At 45.1% G+C, this 18,275-nt stretch overlaps 1 protein-coding gene across 1 annotated transcript in view; it reads right to left on the minus strand.

The window, feature by feature from the left end:
* cdh23 (cadherin-related 23) overlaps positions 1-18,275 on the minus strand; it is a 674,096-nt gene that overhangs the window by 71,254 nt on the left and 584,567 nt on the right. Inside the window, exons 37-42 of the mRNA XM_060854138.1 lie at positions 16,061-16,180; positions 13,617-13,797; positions 8,760-8,893; positions 6,358-6,567; positions 5,397-5,504; positions 592-694 (exon numbers count right to left, since the gene is read on the minus strand). Of these exons, the coding sequence (XP_060710121.1) occupies positions 592-694; positions 5,397-5,504; positions 6,358-6,567; positions 8,760-8,893; positions 13,617-13,797; positions 16,061-16,180 (856 nt within the window). The remainder of the gene's footprint in view (positions 1-591; positions 695-5,396; positions 5,505-6,357; positions 6,568-8,759; positions 8,894-13,616; positions 13,798-16,060; positions 16,181-18,275) is intronic.

Raw genomic sequence — 18,275 nt, forward strand, 5'->3', positions numbered from 1 at the left:
TATTCCTAGCCAGGCCATAACCTACTGGTCTCAGATTTCTGGAATTGATGAAGAACCGTGTGGGAGACTGTTCCAAAATCTTGGCACTTTTTTTTCATGAATAAGCCTTTCAGGTTTCTCCCCTGAATAACCCAGCTCTGACATTAACTCAGTGTCTCCCAGAAAGTGGAGCAAGGTTCTTGCGTATCCAGCCATTCAACTCCTTTTTCAATCCAAAAAGCCTTAATCTCACATTATAACAGTAACAACATTTCAAGAAATGCATCGTTGGCTGCAAAAACACTTTGGAAGACCTACAGAAATGCAAGCTTTCGTGCATGAATTGCAAAAGGTTAGGGTGTAGGTACAGCAAGTAATTAGGAAAGCTAATAGAATGCTACCATGTAATATGAGGGGAATTGAATATAACAGCCAGGAGGTTATCCTTTAATTTTACAGGTCATCACTGTGAAGCCATTGCTGGAGCACTGTGCACTGCGTTAGTCATCTTATTTAAGGGAGGGTGTAAATTCTTTGGAAGCAGTTCAGGGAAGGGTTTTTGCTTTGAGGATTCTGTCCCACAAAATACATGGCCTGTAATAACACACCTACCTGCTTCCAGATTCTCGAGAATTTCAGCTCGATACGACTTCTGAGTAAAGGTGGGTCTGTTATCGTTCTCATCTGAGATGGAGATGGTCAGTAAGTCAGAATCCTGGTAAGACAGAGACAATATTGTGAATTGATCAACATGAAAATGAAAGGAACGATGTCTTCAGATTTTATTGAAAGGAAATACTATTCTATTTGCTCAATCATTGTGGAGATTCTGGTGCACACTAGGTCCCCGCTTCAAGACCAGAAGCTCTGGGTTCGATCCTCACTTGAGCTGATGAGTACAGAAAGAGCACTCGTGATGAGCTCTTTGTATTCGGTTACAGCACCACCCCAATATCTCCAAAGAGCAGGAAGTGTGTAGGATGATACAAAACAAACTTGTTTGTGAGTTGTCAATATGCATCAATGTTTCCTTTGGGTCAGGCGGTCTTGAGCTCATTGATGACTCCTATCTCCATCACCCCCTTTCCCCCACATTCTAACAGTTACACAAAAGGGACAGCTGAGTATAGGAACTGGCTGGAAATAGATTTGAAGCTTGGAGGATACAGGGGAGCAGTTGAAATTGTCAACAATTCACTGAAAAAATACTCATTAATGATCTGCTCATACCCTTTCAGCATGTGTTTCACTGACTCGCTGATGGTCCATTCTGCAGTGGGTTCTAATTCAAACTTAGAAGTGAATTCAAAGCAGCCACTTAAAATAATCCCCAAAACACCAACTGCTCTGGAATGAGGTCAAGACAGTGATGCAACCTTTGGATTCAGGCACCTGATTAAAACAAATTACATTTTGAATGTTGCAGAAACGTTTCATCTTGCATTCATCAGGACAAATGCAAGAATGGCAAATCACAACAATTTATACTCCCAGAGAAAAGGATGTTGATTGGTTGGTAAGTCAATTCTGATTAGACCAAGCTGTTACCACAGACAAAGCAACAGTGCCTGATAGGTTACCCAAGCTCCCGGATAATTCAAAAAAAGTTGCAAGAATGTTTGATGGAAAAGAGTGGGTCTGTCCGTATGACATAGGTCACTTCTCTGTGTACATAAGCAATATCGTTCAAAGACATAATATTCACAGAGCTCTTGCATAGAGAAATTCAACTTTTATCTTGTGATTTGTATTTTTATCAGAATGCCTTGACTGCTGAAACATGGAAGTTTCAGTCCAGGATGAGCGTCTTCATTACACCAGCTTTCAGAGCGCCGCTCCTTCATCAGGTGAAGGAGAACTGCAGTGCCTGTGTATAATATGGACAACAGCTGCCCCTGCATATCGTATAGAGAACAGCTGTCCCTGTGCGTAATACAGAGAACAGCAGTCGCTCTGTATAATATGTATCACAGCAGTCACTGTGTCTATTCTCAGGAACAGCAGTGTATAGTATATAGAACAGCAGTCTCTGTGTACAATACACAGAACAGTTGTCCCTGTGTTTAATACAGAGAACACTATCACCTGATGAAGGAGCGTTGCTCCGAAAGCTAATGCGCTTCCAATTAAACCTGTTGGACTATAACCTGGTGTTGTGTGATTTTTAACTTTGTACACCCCAGTCCAACACCGGCACCTCCAGATCATGTCTTCATCACACCTGGGCTGGTTCCACATCGGATTTATCTGCCTCAGGATCATTTACTTATGTTTGTTCTTCCAGTGAAGTTTTTTCAACATAAGAGTTTATAAGAGTGAGACGGGGAATCCCATTGAATGCGGACTGGTTCTGGACAGACTGGATGCAGGGATGATCTTTCCCCTGGGTGAGGGAGTCATCAGCTCAGAATACATGCTAGCCCATTTCAGACTGAGCTGAGGAGAAGTTTCTTCACTTGGGCCCAGGTGAACCTGCAGGGAATGCTCCGCCAGCAGAAATCATTGCATACATTTATTATAGATCATAGAAATTCAAAAATCATTTAAGAAAGAAAAAGATAGATATCTATCAGCTGAAGGTGTCAAAGGCATGGGGAGAATGCAGGAATATAGCACTAAGATACGGGATCAGCTGAGGGGCATTTCAAGACAGGGGGGCACATTTGGAGAGGAGAGAGATTTTAAAAAAGACATGGGGGCAATTCTTTTACATAGAGGATGGTTCATATGTGGAATGAACTTCCTGAGGAGGTGGTGGATGTGGGCACAGTTGCAATGTTAAAAAGACACTCAGCTATGTACATGAAGAGGAAAGGTTTGGAGGGACATGGGCCAGGAGCAGGCAGATGTGACTAGTTTGTTTTGGGATTATGTTGGGCATCGAATAGTTAGACCAAAGGGTCTGTTTCCATGCTGTATGATTATGACTTTATGATCATATTGAATGGAGGAGGTGGTTTGACGGGCTGAAGGGTCAAGTCCTATTCCTATTTCCTATATTTCTGTGTGATTAGCTTGCCTTTATATTGCAGCAGCATGTGTAGAGGTACAGCCCATTCAGCCCCTAAGGCATGTTAGGAGGAAGTGAGGACTGCAGATGCTGGGGATCAGAGTTGATGAGTGTGGTGCTGGAAAAGCACAGCAGGTCAGACAGCATCTGAGCAGCAGGAGAACTGACGTTCCCCAGCTAACTTTCCCACCCCTCCTCCCACTTATCTCTCAGCTCCCTTGGGCCACAAGTCTCATTCCCGATGAAGGCTTATGCCTGAAACATCGATTCACCTGCTCCTTGGATGCTACCTGACCTGCTGTGCTTTTCCAGCACCACACTCATCAACCCTAAGGCATCTTCTATCACCCAATTAGATTAACACAGTACACTGCTTCACTGAATCATCTTTGGGTTCTGTATCCTTAATAGCCTTACCAAGTTAAAACAATCAATTCTCATAAGGTTCTGAGTCAAACGTTTTATTCTATCTCACCCTGTCTTTTGGTGTACACGAGTTCAAACTGAGGCATTCAAGAGGGGATTGGATGATTATTTGGATAGAACCAGTGGGGAGAAAGCAGGGCATTGGTACTGGGCAATAATACTCATGCAACATACGTGATGGACCCAATGGTGGCATGTTTCTGCACTGTAACAGTTTTGTGATTCTGTAAAAGACTGGTTTATGCACCTTTGTTAACTGATTCACTGCAAAGTGAAATAACCTTTCCCTCTTTAACCTTTAAAGCTTCTGAAATTGGATCAATTAGATTCTACCTTCATATTCTCTGTTCCAGCAAATACAGCCCACACTTGTGCAGCGCTCTCCTTGTAATTGCATTTTCTAATCCCTGGTGCTAATCCTGTGAGCCCACGCTGTCTGAAATGTTAAGGTAATAGCCAAACAGGCACTTTTTTATTGAAAGGAATGAGCTGGAATCTACTGCCTCAAAGGATAATTGAACAGATGAAGAAATAGCTTCCAAACCAGAAGCTGGTAGATGTTTAGCCTTTGCAGAGTTTTGAGAAGATTTGTAGCTCAGGTTGAGGTTCTGGATGTAGGTTTGCTCACTGAACTGGAAGGTTCATTTTTTTTCAGATGTTTCATCACCATACTCGGTAACATCTTCAGTGAGCCTCCGGACGAAGCACTGCTGGTGTTTCCTGCTTTCTATTTATATGTTTGGGTTTCCTTGGGTTGGTGATGTCATTTCCTGTGGTGATGTCATTTTCTGTTCTTTTTCACAGGGGTTGGTAAATGGGGTCCAAGTCAACGTGTTTGTTGATGGAGTTCCGGTTGGAATGCCATGCTTCTAGGAATTCTCGTGCATGTCTCTGTTTGGCTTGTCCTAGGATGGATGTGTTATCCCAGTCAAAGGATACTAGTGAGAGAAGGTCATGTTGTTTTGTGGCTAGTTGACGTTCATGTATCCTGGTGGCTAGTTTTCTGCCTGTGTGTCTAATGTAAAGTCATTGGAATGAGCAGAGATGTGAGATAATTTTCAAATGATTTTTCTAAAATGTGGCAGACGTAGTAACATTTATTAATTAGAATGTACAGGGGAAACTAGGTTAGGGAGACAGCCATCCAAGACCTATAGGACTTAGAGAAATTTCTTCACTCAGAACATTGCAATCCTTTGATTTCTGTCCCCCAGAGAGATGCTAAGTTGCAGAATAACTGACATATATTTTGGAGTCTTCAGTGATTCGAGGAATGGGAGGTATGATGGGACAAGGAAGTAGAGTTGAGGTTTAGGGTCAGACCTGAATTTATTAAATGGTGGAGTTTGCTTGAGAGCTCATGTGGTTGACACCTATTTATCAGTTACATCTAAACTCATGCACCTATCATTTTTTTTATATAACTTAATCAACTGTTTGGACATATAATTTTAAAAGATATTTACTTTTGGGATGAGCGTATCGCTGGCTAGATCAGAATTTATTGCCCACCCCTAATCACCCAGAGGACAGTTATGAGTCATCCACATTGCTGTGGGTCTGGAGTCACATGTAGGCCAGATCAGGAAAGGATGGCAGTTTCCTTCCCTCAAGATGGCCTTTTCTGACAACTGAGTGCATGATCATTATTAGACTCTTAATCCCAGATGTTTATTGAATTCAAATTCCACTATCTGCCACAGTAGGATTCAAGCTCCATCCATCTTTATGACCTCCCTCCATGGTGATCACTACTTTGAGGTGGGACTTGAGCTCAGATTTGCTGAACTAGAGGTAGGGACACTACCACTGTAGCAAAAGACCCTCAACACACAATCTTATGATTTCATTTGCATATGATTAATAAATATGCGCATCACAATGAAACTTTAATCACACATGCAATGTATCTCTAAATGCTAAAGCCGATGATGTAGTTAGGTTTGGCAACACTGTATTTGATAGGGCTGAAAATAATTACTCTTCGAGCGTGTCTCGGGTTTTCTGGGTTGTCCTTGACCGTGATGGTAAGTTGGTATTCGGCAGTCTGCTCTCTATCCAATGGTCTGTTGACATAGATGACTCCAATCTGTAAAGAAAAAGGTGACATTAACATGAGAAAGGGGTCACAATCACTTTGGATCCCCATGCAGGAAGATGTGAAGAAGGAGCAGGGGTAGGTCACTCAGATTCTCAAACCTGTTCGGTCTTTCAATCATGACTGATACAGTTGTGACTCTGGATCATGTGGTGCTGGAAGAGCACAGCAGTTCAGGCAGCATCCAACGAGCAGATATATCGACATTTCAGGCAAAAGCCCTTCATCAGGAACCTCAACTCCACAGACCTGCCAACTTTCAGTGCCCTTAATTAACACGAATCTCCTAAACACCATCAAAAATATTCCAACTGTTTGCTTTCACAGACTCATCCTGAGAGTGGCAGAGTGTCATTCTCATCTGGGAGGGTCTGCCATGATAATGGGGAGGATGTTGATGACAACCACTCTCTGTTTCTTGTTCATCAAAACATTATTTCCCTTTCCCAAAACCATTTACACTCATCCTGATTGTATCATATTATACTACTTTTAAAATATCTATTGAAGATTGGATTTTTAATTCATTTCTTCTAGGACAGAGGCAGAGAAAGAGTGGAGAGATGATTTTAGGGAATGAATTTTCATAGATTTGTAACTTAGGTAATTGCATTCTAAAATAACAATTAGGTTTTGGAGCTTGTAGGGGTGATGCTGGTTACAGATATAGGGAGGAGTTTTGAATTTGAACATGAAGCTAAGATTTAATCTGGTATACCAGGAAACAATGTAGGTTAGTGAACACAAGAGCTACTGTGTAAACGAGACTTGGTTGCTCATGTTTGTTTCAAGCCTTATATTAACCATGTCACATCCATGTACTTAAGCTAATCAATTACTTAACTGTTTCATTGATGAAGAAGGCATTTTCAAAGTTTCCTGCAGTGATACTAAAGGTCAGGAGTGCATTGTGCCCACTGTCAATGTCCGTGGCCAAAATCCTAGTAATGCTTGTGGACACGGCCGTGTTTTCACTGATGGTGCAGTTCCGCGGAATGTTCTGGAGCACAGGATCATTGTCGTTTACATCCAGGACACGAACGCCCACCAGTACCTGCACACAATAGAATCAGAGGATTTTACAGCACGGAGCAGTCCATTCAGCCTGTCACATCCCTGTCAGTTCTGCGATCAGGCTCACTCACCCTGCTCTTTCCCCAATAGCCCAGCAAATGTCTCCACTTCTAGTGACTACCTTTGGAAAGTTTCGCTTCCAGCACATTTTCAGACAGTGTGATCCAGATTGTAACAACTCAATGTGGAAAAACTGTTAAGGTAGTGACCTGAAAAACTGGTGTCCTCTGTTCAATATGTATGAGGAAATCTTCTTTACTTGAACATTCTTGCTTATGAACACCTGCATTATATCGACTCTGAAGATTCCCTGCTCAAAGGAGAACATTCCCAGATCCCTCACATAAACTGACTGGTCTCTGGTACCATTCTAATAAATTCCCAGTTCTGGAATAGGATGTTGTAATCCAAATGAGTCACACCAGAGAGATGGGGCAGGAGCGGTCCTTACGACCAGATTTGATCAATCTTTTCCCAAGAAGTAAACCTCTGCAAAGTCAGATATCTGCTGACCCTTCATCTCAAGCTTTTCCACAACAAAACAGGGCTCAAGGTAGAACACGACGTGTAGGTTCAGGAATTTGTGAATGAAAATCAAGCCTGACCATAAAGCCTGATGTCTAATTGGGTGCACATTGGGTGGACTGGGGAGTTATAGGAGTCGATGATGATGAATTGGAATTCAATTTGCTGCAATTGGTGACTGAGAGTCTTCAGCTGAACTTCTCAAGAAAATCAGCAGATAGGGAAACTTAATGTTCTAAATCTGAATGTGTTTTCTCAAACTCTTGGCCGGTGACTTTACTGGTGGCGGTCAAAGGCAAGGCCTGCGGTAGCAATTGCATAATGCTTCAGCCAAGCTTTTGTCTTTATTAGATTACCTGCAGTGTGGAAACAGGCTCTTCGGCCCAACAAGTCCACACTGACCCGCCGAAGCGCAACCCACCCATACCCCTACATTTACCTCTTACCTAACACTACAGGCAATTTAGCATGGCCAATTCAACTGACCCGCACATCTTTGGACTGTGGGAGGAAACCGGAGCACCCGGAGGAAACCCACGCAGACACGGGGAGAACGTGCAAACTCCACACAGTCAGTCGCCTGAGGCGAGAATTGAACCCGGGTCTCTGGCGCTGTGAGGCAGCAGTGCTAACCACTGTGCCACCGTGCCACCCACATAAGAGTCACATGTTGGCCAGACCTGGTAAGGAAGGCAGTTTCCTTCCCTAAAGGACGTTAGTGAACCAGATACATGGTCATCATTAGACACACAATTCCAGATTTTTTTAAAGTTGAATTTAAATTCCACCATCTGTCCTGGCAGGATTTGAACCAGGGTCCCCAGAACACTACCTGGGTGTCTTGACTAATGGTCCGGTGATAATGCCACTAGGCCATCACCAACCTCTCTCTCTGAAAAGATGTTGAACTGAGCTTCTGCTCCTCTCATATAAAGTCAGGGGCACCACGGCACCAGGTTATAGCCCAAAAGGTTTATTTAAAACCACAAGCTTTCAGAAGTGAGCTGATGAAGGAGCAGCTTGTGATTTTAAATCAACCTGTTCAGACTACAGTCTAGTGCTGTGTGACTTCTGACTTTGTCCACTTCACACATCATGAATGGATGTCAGACTCTTCATTTTACAGAAGGACAGAAGAGATCTCCTCAGTGCCTGGGAAACATGTATCCCTCAACCAACACTGCTCTTTGCAGGAACTTACTCAGCACAACTGGACTTGCAAGGTCCCAATTGAGAATATTGACTGCACTGCAAAAGTACCACCACTGTCAGCAGTGGGTCCCATCTGACACAAATCATAATCCTCAAGACTGAAACTATAGTCTGCGCCAACCTTGTGTGAGAATAACTGAAGGAAAGGAAGGAGAGAGGGAGGGAAGGAAAGAGTAAAGAAATAAGAAGAGAAAAGAAGGAACAAAGGAATGAGAGAGAGTTACAAGTTGAGAAAGAAATACAGGTGGTTGTTTCATGGATGGAGATAATGGGAGAAATGAAGCAAGTGCATCAATGTGCCTATCCTTGCAGACAGGGTAAATTGCCTGCTAAAGATTACTGTCCAAAAGTAACTGGGCAATATGTGAAGCTTGATGCTAGGAATACATGCTGTGCTAATATAAAACAGGGGGTATGAATAAGTTAAGGACTGACCATACTGCTCAGTGCTGGTGTGCCTCTGTCTTTTCCCATAATGGTTAGGTTATAAAATGCAATGCTTTCTCGATCCAACTCGGCGCCTCTTCGTACACGGAGCTCACCTTCCACTGGAGAAATAATGAACTCATCTGAGAATCAAAAGAAAGGGAATGTTGATTGGAAGTTCAGCCCCATTCTGAAGGCACTATAGATTAGATTAGATTAGATTACTTACAGTGTGGAAACAGGCCCTTTGGCCCAACAAGTACACACTGACCCGCCGAAGCGCAACCCACCCATACCCCTACATTTACCCCTTTACCTAACACTACGGGCAATTTAGCACGGCCAATTCACCTGACCCGCACATCTTTGGACTCTGGGAGGAAACCGGAGCACCCGGAGGAAACTCACACAGACACGGGGAGAACGTGCAAACTCCACACAGTCAGTTGCCTGAGGCGGGAATTAAACCTGGGTCTCTGGCGCTGTGAGGCAGCAGTGCTATCTGCAGAATCTGTAAAACCCCTTGGCTAGAACATGCCACTGGGAATGATTACCCAATAGTTACACACACCAGAACATATTCTTCTCCTTTGCTAATGTTTTCATACCTTTATCCTCTGTTTTCTACCATGTTGTAAATGATATAATCTTTGCATACCATGTTTACCAACCCTCCCTTCCTTGAGTTTGTTTTATTCATTCACAGAATGTGGGTGTCACTGACTGGGCCAGCATTTTATTGCCCATTCCCAGTTGCCCTTAAGAAGGTGGTGGTGAGCTGCCTTCTTGAATGTACAGAGTCCATATGCACAATGCTGCAAATGTGTTGCTGGTCAAAGCACAGCAGGTTAGGCAGCATCTCAGGAATAGAGAATTCGACGTTTCGGTGATGAAGGGCTTATGCTCGAAACGTCGAATTCTCTATTCCTGAGATGCTGCCTAACCTGCTGTGCTTTGACCAGCAACACATTTGCAGCTGTGATCTCCAGCATCTGCAGACCTCATTTTTTACCCATATGCACAATGCCATTAAAGGAGGGATCTTCAGAAGTTTGACCCTATTGCAGTTGTGCTGTGTACGAAATCTAAATGATAGAAATTAGGATATGAATATCCTTTGTAGGACTGTGAATATTTTTCCTATTAGCAACACATGCTGAGATATTTATAGTCCAAGAGTGTCGTGCTGGAAAAGCACAGTCAGTCAGGCAGCATCCGAGGAGCTGGAGAATCGGTGTTTCATACATAAGCCCATGTCAGGAGCGAGCTCCCCAGATGCTGCCTGACCGGCTGTGCATTTCAAGAAGCACACTCCTCAACTTTGATCTTCAGCATCTGCAGTCCTCATTTTCTCCCTGAGATATTTGTATCATTGATAGTCACAGGTGAGGTGCCAGGAGACTGGAGGTTGGCTAACATAGTGCCACTGTTTAAGAAGGGTGGTAAGAAAAAGCCAAAGAATTATAGGCCAGTGAGCCTTATGTTGGTGGTGGGCAAGTTGTTGGAGGGAATCCTGAGGGACAGGATGTACATGTATTTGGAAAGGCAAGGACTGATCGGGGTAGTCAACATGGCTTTGTGTGTGGGAAATCATATCTCACAAACTTGATTGAGTTTTTTGAACAAGTAACAAAGAGGATTGATGAGGGCAGAGCGGTAGATGTGATCTATATGAACTTCAGTAAGGCATTCAACAAGGTTCCCCTCTGGAGACTAGTTATCAATGTCAGATCTCATGGAATACAGGGAGAACTAGCCATTTGGATTCAGAACTGGCTTGTAGGTAGAAGACAGAGAGTGGTGGTGAAGGGTTGTTTTTCAGACTGGAGGCCTGTGACCAGTGACCTGTGCCACAAGGATCAGTGCTGGGACCACTAACTTTTGTCATTTACATAAATGATTTAGATGTGAGCATAAGAGGTATAGTTAGTAAGTTTGAAGATGACACCAAAACTGGAGGTTTAATGGACAGTGAAGAAGTGAATGGACCTCAGATTACAACAGGATCTTGATCAGATAGGCCAATGGGCTAAGGAGTGGTAGATGGAGTTTAGTTTAGATAAATGCGAGGTGCTGAATTTTGGGAAAGTAAATCTTAGCAGGACTTATACACTTGGTGGTAAGGTCCTGGGGAGTGTTGCTGAACAAAGAGACCTTGGAGTGCAGGTTCATAGCTCCTTGAAAGTGGAGTCGCAGGTAGATAGGATAGTGAAGAAGGCATTTGCTATGCTTTCCCTTATTGGTCAGAGTACTAAGTAGAGGAGTTGGGAGGTCATGTTGCAGCTACAGGACATTGGTTCGGCCACTTTTGTAATATTGCGTGCAATTCTGGTCTCCTTCCTATCAGAAGGATGTTGTGAAACTTGAAAGGGTTCAGAAAACATTTAGAAGGATGTTGCTACGGTTGAAGGATTTGAGCTACAAGGAGAGGCTGAACAGGCTGGGGCTGTTTTCCCTGGAGCGTCGGAGGCTGAGGGGTGACCTTATAGAGGTTTATAAAATCATGAGAGGCATGGAGAGGATAAATAGACAAAGTATTTTCCCTGGGGTGGGCGAGTCTAGAACTAGAGGGCATAGATTTATGGTGAGAGGGGAAAGATATAAAAGGGACCTAAGGGGCTACTTTTTCACACGGAGGGTGGTACATGTATGGAATGAGCTGCCAGAGGAGGTGGTGGAGGCTGGTACAACTATAGCATTTAAAAGGCATCTGGATGAGTATATGAATAGGAAGGGTTTGGAGGGATATGGGCCGGGTGCTGGCAGGTGGGACTAGATTGGGTTGGGATATCTGGTCAGCGTGGATGGGTTGGACTGAAGGGTCTGTTTCCATGCTGTATATCTCTATGACTCTATGATTTTAGTCTGATTTTTTTTTAAAGCATATACTTTTCTAAATTGCCATGTGTGGATTTTTTGACTATTGCTTTAAGGATCACTTTGTTCATTAGGAACAGCATTTCCTATCTTTAATAGGCCTGAGTTTTTCTGTTATGACCAACTGTGCTCGGTTAACTTGAGTAGCTGCAGAGGACTAAGACATTTGCAAACCTTATGATGCACTCTGTCAGCCAAAGGTTCAGGGAGCAGCACCCACACCTCAGAGTCAGAAAGTTACTGGTTCAAGTCTCCACCAGAGCACTGAATCTCGTCTGGTCCTTCCAGCTCAGTGCTGTGCAGTTGGAGGTTCTGTCTCTCTCTGACAAGATGTTGAACTGAGTTCCCAACTGCCTTCTCACGTGGATGGATGTAAGATGTTCCATTTTAAAGAAGGATATCACCTTTTATGCTCTGGCTAATATTTATCCTTCAATCAACATCTCTCTTTGCAGGAACTTGCTGAGCACAAGTTGACTTCTTCTAATTGAGAATACTGACCACAATTCAAAAGTACATCATTGGCTGCTAATTATTCTGAGATTTCCTTTGGCTGTGAAAGATGCTTTACAAATAATACTATCATCGAATGATTATAGCATGGAACAAGGCCATTCACTCCATTGAGTCTATGCTGGTCCACTGAAGGAGCAAGTCTTTTTCTTATACATTGCTCCAAACTAGCAGCAGTCACTGACTCATAATCTATTTAAACTGAACACAATGAAGTGTTTGCACAATTTCAAAATCCTGGAATCATAGCTGCTTATGCGATCTTATGGAATTCTAATCCCCCTCCCTGTTTTAATGGTCAGTTACTTCATCTGATTCTCTCAGTATTTTTTCATCCATGTGCTAGCTTCCCCTTATCGAAGCTCCAGCTGTTAATGTCAGCTCTTTAGCAAACCAACTCACAAACTAATTGTTTTAAACTGCACCCACATAATTGGGCATCATGTCAAGTGCATCGATCACTGACCGCCTGATGCTTTTGTTGTGCTGCAGGGTGTGTTGGGTCCACTGCTTTACATCAATGACTTGGATGTGAATATCGGAAGAATGGTTAGTAAGTTTGCAGATGACACCAAAATTGGTAGGATAGTGGACAATGAAGAAGATTACCTCAGAGTACAAAGGGACCTTGATCGGATGGGCCAATGGGCCGAGGAGTGGCAGGTGAACTTTAATCTAGATAAATGTGAAGTGTTGCATTTTGATCAGACAAATTAGGGCAGGACATGCACACTTGATGGTAGGGTCCTGGAGAGTGTTGCCAAATAAAAAAGACCATGGGGTGCAGGTTCATAGTTCCTTGAAAGTGGAATCTCAGGTAGATAGGAAAGTCAAGGAGGCGTTTGGTATACTTGCCCTTATTGCTCAGTGCATTGCGTACAGGGATTGGGATGTCATGTTGTGGTTGTATAGGACATTTGTTAGGCCACCTTAGGAAAGATATCATTATACCTGAAGGGTTTCAGAAAAGATTTACAAGGATGTTGCCAGGGTTGGAGGATTTGAGCTCTGGGAGAGGCTGAATAGGCTGGGGCTGTTTTCCCTGGAGCGTCAGAGGCTGAGGGGTGACCTTATCGAGGTTTATAAAATCATGAGGGACATGGATAGGATAAATAGACAAGGTCTTTATCCCAGAGCAGGGGAGCCCAAAACTAGAGGGCATATGTTTAAAGTGAGAGGGGAAAGATCTAAAAGGGAGCTAAAGGGCAACTTTTTCACACAGAGAGTTGGGTGTGTATGGAATGAACTGCCAGACGAAGTGGTGGAGGCTGGTACAATTACAACATTTAAAAGGCATCTGGATGGGTATATGAATAGGAAGGGTTTGGAGGGATATGGGCCAAGTGCTGGTAAATGGGACTAGATTAAATTAGGATATCTGCTCAAAATGGACAAATTAGACTGAAGGCTCTGTTTCCATGCTGTACAGCTCTAAGACTCTTTACAGATTATCTTACTGACATTGCACAGACTTACTAAGGGGATCTCCTGCTATGATGCTATACTCTACTTGCCCATTTGGGCCTGAATCTTCATCATCCGCAAGGAACGTCCATACTCTGGGGCCTGGTTGACCCTCAGTGATGTCAAATGGACCTTCGTAAGGGTGAGGAAACCTTGGCACCACATCATTGATATCGTTCACGTTGACTAGCACCTACAACAGGAGAATGAATAAGCCAGATTTATCATTTAAATTCTAGCCATTTAAACAATTATGCTGTAAACACAAACCCAGTTTCAAGTTTGTCTTGGACACTTAGCGCTGATTAGGTGGAGAGGTGGAAGCAAACATTTTGTTTCCTCTGATTGTGGTTCACGATCAAGTGTGCCTCTGTCTCTCTCGGGTTTTAGTAACCAATTCCAAATACAGACTTGAAAGATTGAATGAACTCTGAATCACTGAATAATCCCGATGTTCAACAAAAAGCCGAAAAACATTGCCCCGTGACCCTGCAGTTTGGCCCATCAAATCTGCACAAACCCTCTGAAGAGCATCCCACCCAGACCCACCCCCTGTCACTACATTTCCCATGGCTAACCCACCTAGTCTGCAGATCCCTGGGCACTGTGGGGCAATTTATCCTGGCCAATCCACCCTAACCGGCACATATTTGGACCGTGGGAGGAAACCCATGCAGACATGGGGAGAGCATGCAAGCTCCAAACAGACAGTCACTCAAGGCTGCAATTGAACCCAGCACCTGCGAGGCAGCAGTGTGAACCACATGGACATTACTATTCCACTGTGCACTTAATAAGCAAGGCTGAACATCAGTTCAAGAAGCTAATTCCTGAAACACAACATTCAGTCATGGGACAGAGATATTCCCCAGAGACCTTGTCTCCCTAACAGTGATGGTTGTGCCTGACTGTCAGCCTTCATTCATTTATCTTCTCCTTTCTGGTTATGCAGCTCCAACTCCCTTCCAGCTTTTCAGTAAATCCATTGACAGATGTTAGCAGAGAAGGAGGGGTGTAACCAATAATCCTGGGGGTTGTCACAGATAGTTTCTGGGATGGATAACAAGTTTCAAAACCTGGGTGCAGGGAGAGTGACTTTTAGATTTTAAGGTTGGAGCATATCTGGGGGAGACCACAGCAAGTTGATACCTCACCGCGATGGGGCAGGATATCCTGAGGGTCTTCGATTCCAGCTCACCTTGGGGATTATTAGCTTCTGGAAATGATGGTCAAAAATGTACAGGCTTGTGAAAGTGAGGACTGCCGATTCTGGAGATCAAAGTCGAGACTGTGGTGCTGGAAAAACATAACAGGTAAGGCTTGTTCATTAACTGGTCAGCAGAGTAATAGTGTCCCTTTCAGTTGCTGGAAAAGCACAGCAGGTTAGGCAGCATCCGAGGAGTGGGAGAATCGATGTTTCAGGCATAAGCTTCGTCAGGAATTCCTGATGAGGGGCTTATGCCCGAAATGTTGGTTTTCTTGCATTATTACTCTGCTGACCAGTTAATGAACAAGCCTTACCTGTTGTGTTTTCCCAGCACCACAGTCTCGACTTTGATTTCCAGAATCCGCAGTCCTCACTTTCTCCACATACAGTGCCTCTCTCATATGTCAGCTCCACATAAACTCAAGTCTGCCGATTTAAATTCATCCTTCATTTATCATGTCTCAATCTGGGGGTCTGATTGTTTAGTGTCACAACACTACCCACACCTGATAAACAGCCAATAGGCTGCCTGCATTCCCCTCCAGCCAATGTCATGTCAGATGATTGGCACAGTGATCTGGATGCTCTGGTTTCTTCCTACAGTCCATAGATGTGTGGGTTAGGTGGGTTAGCCATGCTAAATTGCCCCGTAGCATACAGGGATGTGCAGGTTAGGTGGTTAGCCATGCTAAATTGCCCTGTAGCATACAGGGATGTGCAGGTTCGGTGGGTTAGCCATGCTAAATTGCCCCGTAGCATACAGGGATGTGCAGGTTAGGTGGGTTAGCCATGCTAAATTGCCCTGTAGCATACAGGGATGTGCAGGTTAGGTGGGTTAGCCATGCTAAATTGCCCCGTATCATACAGGGATGTGCGTGTTAGGTGGGTTAGCCATGCTAAATTACCCCGTAGCATACAGGGATGTGCAGGTTAGGTGGGTTAGCCATGCTAAATTACCCCGTAGCATACAGGGATGTGCAGGTTAGGTGGAAATGGGGGGTTACAGGGATAGGATGGGGGAGGTGGGATACTCTTCAGAGGGTTGGTGAGGACTCAATGGGCCGAATGACCTGCTTTTACATTGCAGGGATTCTGTGATATGCAGTACCCCTCTAATATGTCAGCTCTATATAAATTCAAGTCTTTCAATTTCTCTTCAAACTAACATGCGTGGATGGTTTGAACAGCCTTGCTTTGTTGATGTTTGACACTCAGCCTCAATGGATAGTTGGCTCTTTGATGTACTTACTGTGGCTGTGGCTGTCAGGCGGCAGAGTGGCTTCGGACACTGGTCAGTGGCTGTAATGGTGAGAGGGTAGCGGCCATGGCTTCGTTCATAGTCCAGTTCCTTCACTGCTTCGATCTGACCCTAGAACAAGGAACTAATATTTACTCAATGTCTATACTGGCCCTTGGACATCTACAGAATTAAAAACAAAAATGAGTCTTCTCAATGTGAAAGGAGAATTGGCACTGACAGGCGCTCATTAACCACTCACAGGACAGAGATCGGTAAGTGCTCCACATAACCCCCGCACCCAGAGACGTCATGTTTATATGATTCACAACCTGAAATGTTATATGCATCACAATATCAAAGGGGTTCATTTGAAAGGAAAAGATAAATAGGGTAAATTTCAGTTTGGAAAATCTTTGGCAATGCCACATTACAATGTGGGTATGGAACGGCGATGTCCTGAGGGGACTGACCACAACAGCCTCACCACCTTCGCCCGTGCCAGGTCTGTCTCCAGAAAGGGGAGAGCTTTCACCCAAATTCCCATTGATTCCAGCATCACCACGACTCCTTGAAACCACAGTTTGCCTAAATGCAGCCTTGATACCGGGGCAAATGGTTCATATGTGACATGAGCTGCCAGAGGAAGTGGTAAATGAAGGTACAGTTACAACATTTAAAAGGCACCTGGATGGTTTTTGAATAGGAAGGGTTTAGAGGGATATGGGCTGGGTGCTGGCAAATAGGACTCCATTCGGTTAGAGTATCTGGTCAGCATGGACTAGTTGGACCGCAGAGTCCGTTTCTTCGCTGTACATCTCAATGACTCCATGAGGCCTCTGCACTGGACTAGACCTTCACGGTGGGATGAGACTCTCACACCAGAAGACCGTCACCCCGGGAGACTGTCACACCGGGAGACTGTCACACCGGGAGATAGTCACACCGGGAGACTGTCACCCTGGGAGACTGTCACCCCAGGAGACCGTCACACTGGAAGATAGTCACACCGGGAGACTGTCACCCCAGGAGACAGTCACACCGGGAGACCGTCACCCCGGGAGACCGTAACCCCAGGAGACTGTCACACCGGGAGACTGTCACACCGGGAGACTGTCACACCGGGAGAGTGTCACACCGGGAGACAGTCACACCGGGAGACTGTCACACCAGAAGACCGTCACCCCGGGAGACAGTCACACCGGGAGACCGTAACCCCGGGAGACCGTCACACCGGGAGACTGTCACCCCGGGAGACTGTCACACCGGGAGACCGTCACACCGGGAGACCGTCACCCCAGGAGACTGTCACACCGGGAGATTGTCACACCAGGAGACAGTCACCCCAGGAGACAGTCACCCCAGGAGACTGTCACACCGGGAGACCATCACACCGGGAGACCGTCACCCCAGGAGACTGTCACACCGGGAGATTGTCACACCAGGAGACAGTCACCCCAGGAGACAGTCACCCCAGGAGACAGTCACACCGGGAGACAGTCACACCGGGAGATTGTCACACCGGGAGACTGTCACACCGGGAGACTGTCACACCGGGAGACTGGCACACTGGGAGACAGTCACACCGGGAGACTGGCACACCGGGAGACTGGCACACTGGGAGACCGTCAAACCGTCACCCCAGGAGACCGTCACACCGGGAGACCGTCACACCGGAGACCGTCACACCGGGAGACCGTCACACCGGGAGACCGTCACACCGGGAGACTGTCACAGTGGGAGACCGTCACACCGGGAGACCATCACACTGGAAGACCATGACACCGGCAGACCGTCACACCGGGAGACCGTCACACCGGAGACCGTCACACCGGGAGACTGTCACAGTGGGAGACAGTCACACCAGGAGACTGTCACACCGGGAGACTTGGCATGGGAGACCGACACACCGGGAGACTGTCACACCAGGTCTTTGTCCCCACTCCTTGCTGCTGGAACCCAACTCATCGATGGGGCCTGTGCCGAATTCATTAAATGAAGGTAAAGTAGAATAATAAATGGAGCATTAAAAAATAGCATAGAGGCAGAGAAAAGAAAATTAAAGTGAACAGAGTAGACCAGCTCTGGGTTCCTGGACTGAGGAACCCTTACGTGAAGAACTGGAATCTAATGACCAGCTCTCAGCTACAAAAGACGTCAATGTTGGACACTGGACACCACCAGCTCAGGACACAATTCATGAGCAGCGGTCCCATGCTCCCCGTGT

This window comes from Hemiscyllium ocellatum, chromosome 43 (assembly GCF_020745735.1).
Source record: "Hemiscyllium ocellatum isolate sHemOce1 chromosome 43, sHemOce1.pat.X.cur, whole genome shotgun sequence".
In the NCBI taxonomy this organism is placed as follows: Eukaryota; Metazoa; Chordata; class Chondrichthyes; order Orectolobiformes; family Hemiscylliidae; genus Hemiscyllium; species Hemiscyllium ocellatum.